This window comes from Hypanus sabinus, chromosome 3 (assembly GCF_030144855.1).
Source record: "Hypanus sabinus isolate sHypSab1 chromosome 3, sHypSab1.hap1, whole genome shotgun sequence".
In the NCBI taxonomy this organism is placed as follows: domain Eukaryota; kingdom Metazoa; phylum Chordata; class Chondrichthyes; order Myliobatiformes; family Dasyatidae; genus Hypanus; species Hypanus sabinus.
Genome location: NC_082708.1, coordinates 46849026 through 46866526, shown reverse-complemented (window position 1 = coordinate 46866526; position 17501 = coordinate 46849026). Strand labels below are relative to the sequence as shown.

Sequence of the window (17501 nt, the reverse complement as noted above, 5' to 3'; positions counted from 1 at the left end):
TTAGAAGAATTGCAATAACAATTGCAATTTTTGTTGAAATTTCATCCAGCCACGCATGGAAAAAGTGGTTAAGTACCGCTCATATTGGATATCTAGTCCTCAGAACAAGAAAACAGTTCTGAAAACATCTGCAAATTTTTTTTTAATATCCACATAAGTGGTTGATGGCTGTTCCCAATGCTAGTATATTCAATAAAATTAACAGACTCTAGTAGTTTTCAAAGATATGGTAGCAGTGCAGTTTAGTTACTGGTCCTGTATCCAGAGGACTAACCTGTGATGTGGGATATTCTGTGGTTTGGTTCCCACTACAGCTGTACGGTAATTTAAATGTTGGTGATTATTATCTAAAATCAAAATATAGTTTAAGAAATAGTGATCACGAAACCATCAGACTGTTGGGAAAAAAAAGCCAATTCACTGATGTCCCTCAGAGAAGAAATTTCATCTGGGCAATACCAGACTCCAAACACATGATTTTGATGGCTTTTAACTCCCCTTTAAAATGTTCCAACTAGCCAGTCAGTTCTACAGGCAGGAATGGACAATAAGTGTCAACCTTACCCTAATCCTAACCCGAAGAGAAATTAATTTAAAAGAAAGTCCATCCATACTTAATATATTTGACTGTCGATTAAGGCTGATTTATACTTTTGCGTAGGCTCTGTGCCATAGCCTATGCCATTGTGAGCGTTTATACTTGTGCGTGGTGCATCTGTGTCGCTCTGCAATTCACCGCCAAAACACTAGTTGGCGGTGGGGTTTCTGTGCCACTGTATTGAGTTTCTTCATGTGTACTTCAAACAATGGCGACTGAAACTGAGCACAGAAACTGCCGACACAGTTCAGAAAGTTCCGTAGTCACCAAAAATCTGCTGCAGTAGCTTCCCACTGGGTGACTGAAGGGCAGGGAAGGAACTCTTGGCTGCAATGCTTTCCTTAAGGCTTTACAGACCTCCAAAATTATGGTGGACACTGCTTGATGCCAGTTTGTTGTAGCTAGCTGCTACAGCCTGTTGACTTCCACCTGAAGCTAAAACTCGAAATGCGATGCTACCAAGCGGACCAATCACAGTTGTTGCGGTCTGCGTCGCCACGGCACGTAGTTACATTTTTGGGGAGGTGCGCGTCAGGCTACTACAAAGGGAATGCGGCTACGCCGTACCTACGGCGTAGATTCGACACAAGTATAAATTGGCCTTCACTGTCCTTCTCTGTAGTTCCCTCCATTAATATGCCTATCTCAAAAGAACTTGGCTTTATAGTTAGCTATGGGTTCTAGCTGAGCAAGACCTCACTGTCAGGACCTCTATTTCTGGCCCCCAGCATTGCCTCAGAAGACTTCCTCCTCCTCTTCATCTCTGAGATGAGATATTCCCTGAAGATGTTTGCTCAGTATACACATGCACACTGACAGTACCATGCCCTACCTCCAATGCCTGGCTGCTCTGGGACAGGTTGCTGGTCCAATATTCAATCCTAGAAGAAGCAGTTTCTTTTGTTTAGGCATTGGGAAGGCCATTTGCCCTTGGCATAAATATTATCTGCTGTTAATTCCATCTCTCCTGAATCTCATCGCAGACTCAGGCTACATCCACACTAGACCGGATAATTTTGAAAATGCTGGTTTTGTGTAAAAACAATAGGCGTCCACACTATGCGTTTTTGAAAAAATCTCTATCCACACTGAAATGGAGATTTCGGCGAATCTCCTTCTCCTGCGTATGCGCAGGACACATCTACCGAAAACAAGCGACATGTTTGGTGTCGAATCTCACTGTAAAAATGCGCGTTTGTGTAGTTACAGACTAGAAAAACTTAAAACAACGGACAGCTGTTGGCTCTCATGCAGGAGAACTTAAAACTAAAAAAAAACAATACTGAAGCGTACAGAGGCAATCGACAGGGAGTTCACGGACAGATTGACCTGGCTGATGACAAACATTGAAAAACTGACTAATTCCGTTGCATTAATAAAGCACCTTGTTAAATGTGTAAAACATGTCTGCATCAGTGTTATCTTGTATTTCCATACAATGTTACATTAGGCTGTTACACATCTATTGTCAGAGAAGTACTTGCATAAATAGGTAAACCACCTTCATACGAGCAAGGACAGAAAACAGGGCAAAGTGAGTACAGTATACTTAATTTATTCAGTAAGTTATGGGTCAAAGTATTTGGTGAGTACATTTCTAACTCTTCTGGCTTCAGTCTTGTTGCCGTCTGTTCTGAAATTCAAGAAAACAATGAAATAGCGTGCTGCCGTCTGACAGCGTTTTCAGAAGTCTCCGGTTACCCCGTCCACACTGATCCGCCCGAGCAGCATTTTCAAAAATACCCAGCCTGGAAAGCATTTTTGAAAAGCTCCAGTTTCAGGAGACGAAAACACCGTTTTAGTGTGAACGGAGGGTAAAAACAAAGAGAAAAGGCTTTGGTTACGGATTTATCTGGCGTAGTGTGGATGTAGCCTGAACCAGTGTAATTATCCTCACTAACTGAGAGTTTGTTCTGTCAGCCATGGCAGTGTGATACTAAATCAGCCATGATGGAATGGCAGAGCAGGCTGAATGGTCCAAGTGGCCTAATTCTGCTCCTGTGTCTTATGGGTCAGTCGGTCTGTCTGCTTTCTAAAACAAACGCTGTGCTTCTGCCCCCTTTCACGTATGGCTGAAACATTCACTGGAGTAACACACACAAAATGCTAGAAGAACTCAGCAGGATAGTTCAAATTTAAGGTAAATTTATTACCAAAGTACATGTCACCATATACAACCAGGAGGTTCATTTTCTTGTGGGAATACACAAAAATCCAAGAACCACAATAGAATCGATGAAAGGCTGCAACCAACAGGGAACGGACAAACAACCAATATGCAAACAACAACAAACTGCAAGTACAAAAGAGAGGAAATAATAATAAATATGCAATAAATATCAGGAACAAGAGATGAAGAGTTCTTGAAAGTGAGTCCATAGGTTGTATGAACAGTTCAGTGCTGGGGTGAGTAAAGTTGTCCTCTCTGGTTCAAGGGCCTGCTGGTTGAGGGGTAGTAACTATCCATGAACCTGGTGCTGTGGGTCTTGAGGCTCCTGTACCTTCCTCCTGATGGCAGCAGTGAGCATGGTCTGGGTGGTGGTGGGTGGTGGGGGTCCTTGATGATGGATGCTGCTTTCCTGCTATATCGTTCCATATAGATGTGCTCAGTGGTGGAGAGGACTTTCCCCTTGATGGAATGGTCTGTACCCACTACCTTTGGTAAGATTTTCCATTCAAGGGCATTGGTGTTTCCATTCCTGGCTGTGATGCAACTGGTCAATATATTCTCCACTACACATCTATAGAAGTTTGTCAAAGTTTTAGATGTCGTGCTGAATCTCCACAAACTCTGAGGAAGTACATCAGTACTATGCTTTCTTCATAATTACACTTACATGCTAGGCCTGGGATAGATCCTCTGAAATGATAACACTGAGGATTTACAGTCACTGTACCTCTCCACCTCTGATTCCCTGATGGCTTTTGGCTCATGGAACCTGGTTCCCTCCTCCTGGAGTCAATTATCAACTCCTTGGTCTTGCTAACATTGAGTGAGAGCTGGTGGTTGTGGCACCATTCAGCCAGATTTTCAGTTTCCATCTTTCTGTCGATTCATCCCCACATTTGATTTGGTCAACAGTGATGCCGTTAGCGAATTTAAATATGGCATTGGGGCTGTGCTTAGCCTCACAGTCATAAGTATAAAGCAATTAGAGTTGGGGGCTAAGCACATGACCTTGTGATGCAAGGCCTGTGGTTCGGTAGCAACTATGGAGGGAAATTAATAGTTGACACTTCTCAATCTGACCTGCTGAGTTACTCTGCATTTTATGTGTGCTGCTCAAGATTTTCAACATCTTTAGAATCTCTTGTGTCTCTGAAACATTCATTTGTGCTTTCTATTGCTTTTCCAAACTAAACAGTCAATGCGGTCAGCTTCACATTCTTCGCTCACAACCATTTTTGTGCCTGCTTCCTACATCTACTTTAAACGTGATCTTGGCTTGCCATTTTTTGAATTGGATCCTTGCCATTTCTCCAGTGCATCAGTTTTAAAAATTTTCATCCTAGTGTTTAAATCTTTTTGTAGTCCTTTCCTTTCCTAGTTTCTTCAGCTCTGTATTCTATAGAATTATTCTCCATTGTGCAATTTCTAAATAAATATCTCCCCTGCCTATTTTATTTTAGGAGCGATATTTTCACGAGTTGAAGAGGATTATCTATGGAACAGCAAGCAGCTAGGGCCTGAGTCACCATTTGTACTTCTTAATACTTTGCTTTATTTTAACACTAAACACTTCGGGTTAAGGACCATTGAGCAGCATTTGAGACTTTCGTTTGGAAATGTTGTCAAGAAATGGAATAAAAACTCTGACAATACTGTATGTATTCGATACGAGGTCCCTGCTTTGTGTACAAATGACAATCAAGGTAAGAAATTAGTTGGAGCAATACTGATAACTTTCTATTTACTCACTTATTCTTACACCAGTACATTTCTGATCTTTTTTCCCTTTGCCTCCTGGTGCAATTCTGCCTATGTGATGTAGCTGCTTCACAAGCTCATTTTTAATTTGAAAACATCTTGCAGTTTGCTGTCTGGTGATCTGAACAACAGAAGTCAATTGTACAAATGGGCATCAATTGTAACTTCAGGAGGCTCTGTTAATCATGTTTTTTTTCCAAATGGAACCCATAGAGCTAAAGGTACTAAACATATTCCCAGAGCTAATTGGCTTCAGTCCAAACCACACAATGTATTCACTCATACTACTACAGAGTAATTTAAATATTTACTTCTCCAGGGACTCTCAAGCCCTTTGCTTAAGGAGCTGAATGGTAAGTGCAAGCAAAAGAAATTCTGTTGCAGTGTGTGATCTGGTCAACATAAGCTCAAAGGTGCTTATATGCACTGCCACCTGAAGCCGGCAGTTCCTTAACTCAGCTGATAGCTCAGAAATTAGCACTGGGCCATAGTTGCTTGTAATGAAAGATTGACTAATGTCTTTTCTGCTGATACTGGCATGTTTAAAAAGTCCTGTAAGCAGATAATTAAAAATGGTTCCCCTGGTTTGAGTATTAGTGTTTTCTACAATTACAAACAATCTTGTGTTTAAATTTGGTGCTTTGAATGCTACCATCTTAGTTTTCAAGAAAACATAATATAAATGTTTTAATAGGTGACTATTTGTATTTATGTTTTCTTGAATACTTAGCTACAGGAATCGTTTAAAGATTGGAATAATGTAACACACATACAGAGATAAACACTACTAGATATACAATCTTATGATTTGTTGCTTAAAGACATGTTTTAACTATATCAACAGATTTAAAGTGATTAAATTGTATTTTTAGACAAAATTACACCAGGAAAACGAAAACGTGAGGAGGATGAGCTTATATTTGAACAAAGAGAAAATGCAGCTAATCCTTCAAGATGTCCTGTAAAAATGTTTGAGTGCTACCTATCAAAGTGGTAAGGTTAAAGCTAAGAGAGTCAACATAAACATTTTTTTAAGCGCTTGATTACCTTTGCAATGAAGGATATTGTTTTTCTTAATTCATTCTCTGGATGTGGGTATCTGGCAAGGCCAGAATTTATGCCCACTAATTGCCCTGAAAGAAGAATTAAATTAACTGTAGTTTGCCACTGCAGACTCTCACATTGTTGTGGTACAGGTAGCAGAAATACGCTGCATGCAATTCATGAATCACGCTCAAAGATGTTTTGGGATATAGAATAAATCTTTGCTGTTACAAAATTTATATGGAGAAAATAAGAGCTGTAATTTTCAACTCACTTTTCCTGGCACAACATCAGATGATAAGGCTTCAAATAATGGAAAATTATATGCACTGTCTTCTAGGAATGCAACTTCCCACAACTTGGGTCACCTATACTAAAGTTACATGCTGATTACAGTAGTCATGTCAAAGATGTCTCAATTATAGCATGCTAGAGAAAACAACATTGTACTAGCGCTGTTACAGATCTACTAACTGTTAAAGTACACCTGACCAGAGATTTAAAGCAAGGTATCTGTAGGCTTTTAGGTAATCAAAGTGAAGGAATTGTTTGGGAAGGTGGGGAAAAGCAACATGTTTGGTTGAAGGGGTAAATGATTTCCTTCAGTTCCACAATGATTCCATCATAAATACATCAACACAGACCATCTGGTAGAGCCTCTTCTTCTGGATTATTTAATTTTAATTTCCGTGCAAAACCAAGCCTCAACTTTGATAAAGGAATCATAAAGTCCCTCTTCATTGTTATACAGGCACAGGAGAGGCTACAAATGCTGGAAATGTGAAGTTACACGCAAAATGCTGAAGGAACTCCGTAGGACAGGCAGCATCTATGTAATCTATTTTAGACTTGCTTATATTATTTAGATATTATTTCCTTTCACAAAATTAAAATGTCATTATTCAATTATGTATATGTTTCTAGTTTAATATTGTTTAACTTAATTGTATACTTCCTGTGTTGCAAATAGTACAGGTAAACTGCTCTCATAATTTCTAATTAAAACAGATTAGGAATTTAAGAAACATAAGTAGCAGGTTAGCAAAGGTATTTCACAGAAATAGGGTGAGAAAGCTACATAAGCATAATGTACCTTTCTCACCTAATTTCTGTAAAATACCTTGCTAACTGTTGCTCTTCATGTTCCTTATCACCTGATTGGTTTGCCTCCATTTAGTTTTTTTGCCTTGCACTTGATTCTTTAGCACCTCCACTAAACTTCTATCAGATCTACCTGTTCCCCCACCCACCCAGTTCTTTCTGCTTGATGACTGAATTCTTCCAGCATTTGTTTTTGTTTCCACATTCTAGCAGCTGCAGTTTTATTTGTTTTGCAATTTAATCTGACTACTCAACTTCATTAATTAACTGAAAGTACATATGTTTACAAACCTGCAACACTTTACTGAATTCCCACGTTTACCATCATTCCTGACTCCCTCGTGCTTTTGAAACCACAGTACTTATAAGCAGCATTCTTGCAACCACAGAACTAGAATGCAAAGCTGTCCAAAGTTTCAAAAGAAATATAAATGAAAGGCAATTATATAATTTTCAGCTTCAACTACAAGACGTCAGATGGAAGAGGGGTACAGTCAGTTCAGCGGAAATAGTTGATTGGTCAAGTTAACTCTCCAAGTTAGACTGAAATAAAGTAATTGTCAATGAATCTATAGTGATTCATCAAATTAATTTATCATTAAAAATAGTAAATGCTAGAAATAGCAGACTTGATGAAGATCACTGACCTGAAATGCATAATCTGTTTCTTTCTCCGTCGATACTACGTGACCTGCTAAGAGTTTTTAGCATTTTCTATTGTTAATTCAAACTTTTAACTTGCACGGTATTTTGCTTTTGAGATTAATTTATTGTGCATTCTTAGCCATATAAACAGACATGACTCTTTCTTTTTCAGAAACCTTTTTTGCTAATATAAGCAATTAAAACCCTGGGTGGCAGTGACAGGAATTCTTTTTGAAATATATCCAGTCTCCAACCTGAATATATTCAGCCCTAGTACTGTGATCATAGATTTAATTCTGGGAAATTAATTGGGTAAATGTTTATTCATACAGCACTAAAAAAACACATCAAATGTGATAAACAAATATTGAGTTTGTCAGTGACGGTGATGTGTAATCAAAAGTGATCAGTTATGTGATAAGAGCAACTGGCATTGTGACAGTCCATTTAAGATAAGAATATAGAACAGTACAGAACTGGACAGGCCTTTTGACTCACTGGTTTGTGCAGATCTTGATGCCAGTTTATCCCTCATGTCCTTCTGTTTATCATCCATATCCCTCCATTCCCTTCATATTCATGTGTCCATCTAAATGCCTCTTAAATCCACCAAACTGCCTGCTTTCACTACAAGCCCTCCTAATTTATCATAGGCACATTGTAGTGTGCATAAAAGAACTTCACGCCACTCTAAACAAATCCTCCCCCCCCCCCCCCCCCAACCCCAACCTTAGAAGTATGTTTTCTGGTGCTTGACATTTCTTTCCTGGGGAAAAGATTCTGACTGGCTCTAATAATTTTTTTAAAACTCTAATTTCCTGACCTTCTCTCAGCCCCCGACACTTTAGAGAGAAATCACCCAAGTTTTTCCAACCTTTCCTTAAAGTTCATACCTTCTAATGCAGGTAACATCTTTGTAAACCTCTTCTGCACCCTCTCTAGAGTTTCCACATCCTTCCTCTAATGGAGTGACCAGATCTGCACACAATACTCCAAGCATGATCTGACTAAAGTTTCATATACCTGCAGCGTAATGTAAGGCCCTGGTTTAAAACTAAGTTGATAAATCAGGCTTGCTGAATTAGCCAGTGGGATTTGTTTTGTTAACATTTTTCTAGAGAGCGTGGGATTGAGGAAGAATAGAAGTGGCTGATGAACATTGGAGAAGAACATGGTGAAATGTTCACAGAACCCATGTGGAAGGACAGATGCTGATTTTGGGAAATCCTCGTACAGACAATGGTGTCACGGGGAATGTGCAGATAACTCTTAGCTAGTTAGCATACGATGTTGAAGAAAGTTCGACTTTTTTTCTTGGATATTGCATGAATATTTGTTTGCTAGGACAGGTTCTTCAGTGCAAAACCATTTCATGTGAATAAACGAAGTGAAGTAAACTGGATTGATTACGCAACAATGAGCTCCGATTACATGCACAATATAGACCATTAGTTATATATATCTCATGGGCCTTTATTGTGTGCTAACTAGCTAAGAGTTATCTGCACATTCTCCATGAGACCATTGTCTGCATGAGGATTTCCCAAAATCAGCATCTGTCCTTCCACATGGGTCCTGTGAACATTTCACCATGTTCTTCTCCAATGTTCATTGACAATTTCCATTCTCCTTCCTCAATCTCATGCTCTCTGGGAAAATGTTAACAAGACAAATCCTATTGGTTAATTAATAAGCCTGATTTATCAACCAAATTTTTATTTTAAACAGCAAAATTGAAAGACTTAATTGTATGTAATTAAAAGAATACTTAAAGTATTTTGAGAAAATCTGCTGAAAAGCATGGTCTTAAACCAGGATATTACAATAACTTCCTTACTGTCATACCCAACACCCTGGCCAAGGAAGAGAAGAATGCCATATGCCCTCTTTGCTGCATTATCCTTTTGCTAAGCACTTTCATTTGACTTTAAACAAGATGCTTCTGTACCTCAATGCTATTAAGGGGTCTCCCAAAGTGCAACAACTCATACTTACCCAGATTAACTCCATCTGCCGCTGGGACCTCAGCACTGATACTTGGGGAACATTATTGGTCACAGAACCCCAGCCAAAATAACTGCCTTCTGTGGGCCAGCCAGTTCTGAACCCAAACTTACAATTCCTGGATCCCACGCATCTTTATCTTTTAAATCATCTTGCCATGAGGAGCCTTAATAAAAGTCGTGTAAAAAAAGTTCACTACCTTACTGTCATGAAGCTTCTTTGTCATTACCTCAAACTGTCAAGTTTGTATGGCATGATTTGTCTCGCACAAAGCCAAGCTGATTGTCTATCAGCAGGCCATTCCTTTCCATATGTACACAAATCATATCCCTCAGTATCCTCTCCATTACCTTCCCTATCACTGGCAAAAGGCGCCTGGATTAGCCCTATTTACCCTACTGAGTAGCACTAGTAAACTTCCCAGTAAGGATATTGGTTCACATGCAAACCACCTTGTTTATACAAATCCCTGCAAGGAAGCTAAGTAATGCACAAATTGGAAGCCCTCCCTTCTGCACCAGCTTCTTAGCCATGTATTGCATTTCTCTCCTCACCAGCACCTGGCATGGGTCATATTCCAGAGATTACAGCCCTGGAATTTTTACTTTTTAAATAAACTTTCTACCTAGCTCCTAAAATCCCTTTGCAGAACCCCTTCTCTGCCACTGCCTATGTAACAGATACCTATATGGACCACAACCTCTATTCACCCTCCCCTCTCAGTATGTCCTGCATCCTTGACCTTGGCACCAGGAGGCAATGCATCATTTTGAAGCCTTGATTGTGCAGAAACACTTTTCTGCATCCTTTACTGTTGAATGCCCTATTCTCTAGAGGTGAGAATGGGGTAACTTAAGAGTTCAGAATGAGGCAGTAAGAGCAATTTATAGAAGGAAACATAGATCTCCAAGAAGGAAATCTTTGAATAGAAGTTTGAAAGAGTACAAAATAAATATTTCTGTCTGTAAACAGTACTGCTTGATATTATGCGGAAATGTCAGTAATCATATACAGTTGAGTTCCTAACTAAAACCTGAACACAACGTTCTAACTCTGAAGGATTGTGCCAGCTAGCCACTACTTTCAGTATATTTTATAATTCCAAAATATTGCAACCCAGAAGGAGTAGTTTGGCCATGAAGCCAGTACTAGCTCTTACTCAGTTATTCCCACTCCTGTGGTGGGTCTCCATAACTTCATTATTTTCCTTGATGTATATTGATTCTTGTTTCAAAGTTATTTAATCTATTTCTCAGTCAATTTATGTTTTTCATTTTCACAAATTGTATTTTTTATAGATTGTGGTACATTTTATCAAAATTATAAATGGGGTGGGTGAAAGGAATTGGGGAATGACTGATTTTATTTTACAATTGACTCTGATATATATAATTCTTTTGTCCTCTAGCCCTCCAAATCTACAACAGAGAACCGACCTCTTTTATCTACAGCCCGAACACTCCAGCACCCCTGATGGCCCAATTTGGTTCTCCAGCATCCCTTTGGACCGCAACATCTTAGAATATATGCTTGTACGGATTCTTGTGATAAAGGACATATATGAAGGAAATGAAAGGGACAATTCTGAAGCAGATGAAGATGATGTTGATTGAAATTTCCCTACAATAGTGACACTGAAGTTGGGCAAAGAATCATGACAGTGTATTGTGAGTAGGATATAATACAGGGAAGCTATGATGTGGATTTCCTGAATCAGCCCTCTATATAATTGAATTTGTAGCAATATACCCAGATTGGGTATTATGTAAATAACCCTAAATGAGAGGAGAATAGCAGATGTTAGCAGTCTCCTTAGTGACTTTTAGGACATGTACACTTTAAAACAACTGCTCTCAAGTTTTTTTAATTATTTATTGAATTGGTTTGTTGTCAGAATGTCAGAAAGCATTTCCTTTTGTAACTTTTTACATTACAAATTAAGGATCTCAAATGTGTTGTGTAATTTTTTTTCTGAACTTAAAAATTTGCATTAAAACAAACTACAGTGTTTTGGAATTCCCCTTAATAAGGAAGGGATGGTTTTAATGGGTGCTATCTCCACCAGATAGGTATGCATCTACGTAATTAATATAGTCTTAGCACTATAAATCAGTTTAGAGCTAGCCTCCTGATGGTTGTCCTTTCACAAATGTACCAGTTGGTGGAGTTTTCACCACAGATTCTGTAAGCATTAATTATTTGTTACACTGATGATGGTGCAGTCTATTTTAATTCTCTGTAAAATAACTGCTTTTATGGAAAGAAGTCATGAAATAAAGAATTAAGAGGATCACTGAAAGCTGGCTGAATGTCATAGTAGAAGAAAACCAGGGAAATAATCTACATGTACTCAATCTGTAGAGTAAAATAAATGTGCTTTTTTAATTAATATAGTTCAGCTGCTTAAGTAACTCTTAATAATGTGGCTCAAACTTGAAGTATACTCATTACCACAAGAGCTGAGGTCTGACTTCTGAGCTTTGTAACAGAATAATCAGAATTCTTGCATGTAAACATTTCTTCATTAATTGGATTTGGCTCCACTAACTCTCACCTACAGAGCGGGAATTTAAATGTATCTGAATTTTAAAGGTACAGGGATTCCCACCCTGGGTCTTGTTTAATAGTATTGGGCCAATGCATTAAAAAATTTTGGGAACTCCTTATATAGTAGGTATTCTATTGGAATAAAGCATCACATATCATCATAAATTAGAAAGTGCATTACCATTTCTTCATTGTTGGGTCTAAATCTTATAGCTTCCTCCTCACTGGCACAGAAGAGTATTAAGGTGGTGGCCCAGTTGACAGTGGTGTATCTGCAAAAGGTAGGTTGGTACCTAAATTAAACACACAGCTCTTCACTGTACTATTCACAGTTCACACAAGAGCATTGACTGTATAATGAATGATGTGTTAATATGTGAAACATGACAAAACAGAATTCTATGTTCAAGCAATGTTTCTGTTTTGCAGACTTTGCAGAACACTAATACTTAACAGCGATTCCCTATATCTATGGTGATATGCCTTGTGTTACACAGCCGCTCTAACCAAAAAGCTTCCATTTTTGATAGCAGGTACAAGGGAAGCTGCAAGGCTTGAAAATGGGAAGCTGCAAGGCTAGAAAATGGAAAGGCAGAAAGTAAAGAGCTCTTTTCATTCTGGATTGTCATAAAGCAACTCACCAGATGGTGTTACCAATAGATGCAGTCTAACCCCCCCCCCCAGTCAAGAACAACTTCCAACTTCCAACTTCCAACCCTTCTGCTGCTGTTAATCCAATTTTCATTGTTATGGCAAAATAAAAGTTGATGCAGTTAGTGTTAACTGTCAATCATATAAACAGTTAGTGCTGTGAAGACCCAACTTTGGATAGTACCATCTTGATACGTGTGCCATCTTGGCAATATATTTAGGCTAACAGTTAATCTGTAATCCCTGCTATCCCTTTCCGCTTTCTTAAATAGAAAAGGGTCATGGAGAATTATTCAATCTAAAGAAGTACTTCCCAAATCAAGAAGGCAGGTCATATTGATTGAATAGCCAAGCAAAAGACTACACCTGCTTATTCACCTCCTCACTCACTTCTAGTCAGGGCCCAAAACAGTCCTTCCAGGTAACTTCACCTGTAAATCCATTGGGGTCACCTTTTGCATATGGTGCTCCTGATGTAGCCTCAATATTGGTGAGACACTATGTAAATTGAGGGACTGCTTTGTCAGACACTTTCACTCCATCCACCTAAAGCGGAATTTCCTGGTGGCCAACTATTTTAATACCTATTCCCATTCCCGTTACAACATGTCCATCCATAGCCACCTCTTCTGCCACGATGCTGTCACACTTGGGGGGGGGGGGGGGGGGGAGGAGAAACACATCATATTCCATCTAGGTATCCTTCAAAGTGATAGTATGAATATTGACCGTGGTAATTTTCTCTTTCCTTTTCCCCTCTTCCTTCCCACTCTGGCTCCTTATCCATATCACCTACCCCCTGATGCCCCCTCCTTCCTTTTCTCCCATGGTCCAGCAGATTCCTTTTCCTCCAGTTCTTTACCTATCCTACCCACCTGGTTTCACCTATCACATTCTAGCTTGACCGCCTCTCTTCCCCACACTTATTATTCTGGCATCTTCCGCCTTTCCAGTCTTGGCCCATTTATTCATTTCCATAGATGCTGCTACAAATAATTGATCTATTTAAAAGGGTATTGTAAAATTTATTTTCAGATCTGGGCATTGCTGTAATATCAGCGTTATTGTGCGTTCCTAATTGCCCTCAAGAAGGTGGTGGTGAGCCGCCTTGAGCTGTTTTACTTTCAATATTCCCTTGGCGCCATTACGAAGGGAGTTTCCAGATTTAGATCTGGCCACAATGCGGGACCTGCAATACATTTCCAAGTCAGGATAGTGTGCATCTTGGAGGAGAACTTGCAGGGGCAGTGATGTTATGATGTGCCTACTGATGATAGTGGTGCTGGAGGTAGCAGGTCTAGGAGCATTTCTGAGTAGGCTGGCAAGCAACTGCAAAGCAGAGTGTACTAGTGCTAGAGGGATTGAGTACTCAACAGTTAATGGGGTGCCAGTCAAGAATGCTGCTTTGTTCTGGCTGGTGGTCAGCTTGAACTCGTTCAGGTAGGCAGGCAGATTCAATCACATTCCTGATTTGTTTCATGTAGATGATGAAAAGGCTTGATGCCAATGATTGTCAAGGGTGGACAAACTAAGCTCTCAATTGTTGCAGACAGTTTGGCCTGGATCTTAGTGGCACAGACGTATAATTTCAGGCTACTTGTATCACATAGGAATTTGGAGAAACGAGAAATTAGCTTTTTCTGAATGCTTTTATTAATGCATTAAATTGCATAATGGTGCTGGTGCTTTGCAATAGTTCAACGAAGCTAAAATGTCTTCTTGATGATTTTCATTTGTACTCAGTGTCTGAGGCTTCTTGCTTAAATGTCCAACAATAATCAACCAGCATTGATGGATTCCAGTTGCCCTGGTAGTTTCTCCATGACCACAATGTCCTGGTGAAACCTTTCACCCTGCCAAGTTTTGAAGGGAAGAAGTCTAAATGGGAATGCAGAAAATGAATCTTCAGTGACGTTGTGCACTTTATAGTTTTTCATGCTTGATACAGGCTGTCAACCACCTGCATGTAGTCTGGTGCTCTGTAGTTGCCAAGAAAATTTTCAACAACATCCTTGACTGCCTTCCACGTGATTTTCTCTGGTCCCTCTAGAATTTCTTCAAAGTGCCTATCCCGATGACCTGTTTGATTTGTGAACCACCAAAAATCCCTTCCTTAATCTTGGCATCAGTTATTCTGGGAAACATCTGTCTCAAATATCAAAATCTCTCAAGGAAGTTGTTGTATCTGGTGATAGGAGATTCCATCCTTGCAGTCTTGAACCCAGTAATTCTGCTTTTGCCTTTGACCTCTGACCAGGTCATTTAATTCAGATTGAGTTATCAGATGAGGCTAACTCAACATAAAGGGTTCAAACTCTTATCGGTTTCATTTTTCATTTCTGGCTCTCGGTATCGTTTTTCATTTCCTACTCGTATCATAGCATCTTCACCTGCCTCTTCTAGACTCCATATATCTGGTGGCTTTGGTACTGGAAGACAATTGTTATGTAGCACAGGTCTCATGGCTGAAGGGAGATTGAGGTATTCAATGGATTTCTTGTTTTTTAGCAGAGAAACCAGACACACTGGTCATTGGGACATCGAACGGCATTGACTAACAACTAACTCTGAACCAAGCTCACAGATCAAGAGCATGTGCGCAACAGATGTGAGGAGCCCAGACTTTATCTTGGATGTGAATTTTACACCAAAAGTAGAGCTCATAGGCCTTCTTAATATGAGGAGTCATGTGTATACTCGCCACAAATATAACAAAGTATCATGGCTGTTGCAACATTGGCAAGACATTTCGCTATCACAAATACTCCTGAAAATATAATCACTTTATTATAATGAGTACAGTACACACAAAATGCTATGGCCGTAGAGCATGCATATTAACATGCTCACAAACTGATACACATCTAAACACAATGCATGGAATTGAGTGTGTGCGTGTTGCTTTTACAACCTCTCTAAAACCTGCCCTGTCTCAGTATGCCTGGACAAGATAGAAAACATTTCAGCTTACATTGCGGGCAACATTTTAATTGACTTGAATTATGAACTGAAATAAATTCAAGTGATTTGGAAAAAAATGGTGCATGATAGGGAGATGTCATGGTTATTTTCATGATCAGCAGCCCAAAATCCATGATACACACAAACATATTCAGGAAGCAAAATCTTTATTGTCCAGTATCATTAATGAAGCAGCTGAAGACAGGTGGGCCTGACATTGTCCTAAAAAAAACTAATGTGGTGTGTGCCCAGGTTGAGATGAGTCAGTTTTGATGGCCACAACCATCTTCCTTTGTATGAAACGACTCCTAACACTTTTCTTTGGCTCCCGGTCATTTCAACATTACTAGGTTTCCTTGACAAAACACTCAGTCAAATGTTGGTCTGATGTCCACTCATACCACACCTCCAGAATTCAGCCCTAGAGTTAAAGTTTTCCCAGGAAAATACAAAATGAGTGTTGGTGAACAGGACGTTGGTAAATGTCACTCAACAGCATTGTCAATGACACCATCCTGTCAATCTGTTGATGCCTGAGAGTAGGGCTGATTGGAAATAGTTAGCTAGTTTGGATTTGTCCTGCTTTTTGTGAACAGGACATGCCCAGCATTTTCCATATTACTGGGTAGGTGGTGACGTAGTAACCAAGCTCTTCCCATACATTTAAAAGGCACTAGTTCTTAAGCACAGGTCTTCAGTAAAACAACTGGAATGTCATCCAGCTCTGTAACCAGTGCCCTCAGCTGTTTCTTGATGCTGAATTAGTTAAAGAATGACTTCTCTGGTGGCTGGTATAATCTATTCAGCACTTCCAGAGCTGAACACAGTTACAGATATTTCAAGCATGCAACTTACCCTTTCCTGCAATTTCTTTGAACTTTCACCTCTTCATTAGTAGCTACTTCTCCCACCAACTTGCATACTTTTTGAAACAAGGTTGATCCCCTTGCTTGATGACAATGGTAGCACGAGGTACTGTATATACCAGACGCAGATATTAGTGACACTCATTGTAGATGCTCAGTTTTTTGCTGTCAAATCTGTTCCGAGTGTAACCCTTTTACAGCGACCCCACTGGTGTCCTCCTTGTGGGGACAGGGCTTCATAGTTCTGCCAATGTTATCATCAGCCGGAGGTAGATTAGCAAAGATAAAATCAGGTAGGTTTATCCCTTATGGTGGTTCAGTCAATATGTGCCACAAACCCAATTTGCCCATTTTTGTCCTTCAGGGTTTAGCCAGTCTTTGATAGGTAACCTGTTTGAGGGACAGCAGTTTGGATTCCAACCTCCAGCTGTTATGAGGACTCTAAATGGGATGGAAACAACTTTACCATGCATGAATTAAATTTAATTATTTAATTAATTTCTTTCTCTGTTTAAAAGAAGCAGTAATGGCACGGGTGAGTAGCTTGCTGGATCGATCACCTCTTTGAAACCAAAGGTGCCCAGCCCAGGAAGGAGAAAGGGCACCTTTGACCATATATCCACCAGGCTGCTCTGCAGTTCTATTTATATACTAGATTTCCACAGTGTTCATCTCCAACAATTTTGAATTTATCATCCTAAATCTTAGTATTTTATTATTTACCAAGGTCCATAGGTTTCAATTACAACCATCTTCTGCTTTGCATTAAATGCACATTCTCAAATTTCCATCAATAACTGTTGAACAAGCCGCTGCTTTCAGATTCACCCATTAATATGATGTTTTGTGTGTTTTATTCATAGAATGTAAATTAATTTGTTTTACTGAATGCTTGCAATGTCTTGCAAGTGTTGTATGTCATGTGTGCTGGAGCATTGTAACATCAGTAGCCTTAACTGCATCACAAGTCAGTCATTAAAATGTCTACCCTCTCATCAACCTGGTTAAAATACCTCACTGATCGAATGGAATGCTCGTTTAAAGCATTAACGCATATGGGTCAATACAAAACACAGAAGAGTAACAGATGTATTTAATAATGTATTTTGGAAGTAAGAATCAGTGAAATAAATATAGTTTAAAATTTTGAGAAATG

At 39.3% G+C, this 17501-nt stretch overlaps 1 protein-coding gene across 5 annotated transcripts in view; it reads left to right on the top strand.

Moving 5' to 3' along the window:
• zmym2 (zinc finger, MYM-type 2) overlaps nucleotides 1-11709 on the top strand; it is a 154386-nt gene extending 142677 nt beyond the window's left edge. For 4 of the 5 annotated variants that reach the window (XM_059964236.1, XM_059964237.1, XM_059964235.1 and 1 more), the window contains 3 exons: nucleotides 4229-4471; nucleotides 5399-5519; nucleotides 10729-11709. In XM_059964236.1, the coding sequence (XP_059820219.1) occupies nucleotides 4229-4471; nucleotides 5399-5519; nucleotides 10729-10933 (569 nt within the window). In that variant the 3' untranslated portion in view covers nucleotides 10934-11709. Of the gene's footprint in view, nucleotides 1-4228; nucleotides 4472-5398; nucleotides 5520-6321; nucleotides 6404-10728 lie in introns of all 5 variants that reach the window. The other variant, XM_059964238.1, reaches the window with a different exon arrangement.
• Nucleotides 11710-17501: the final 5792 nt, after the last annotated feature.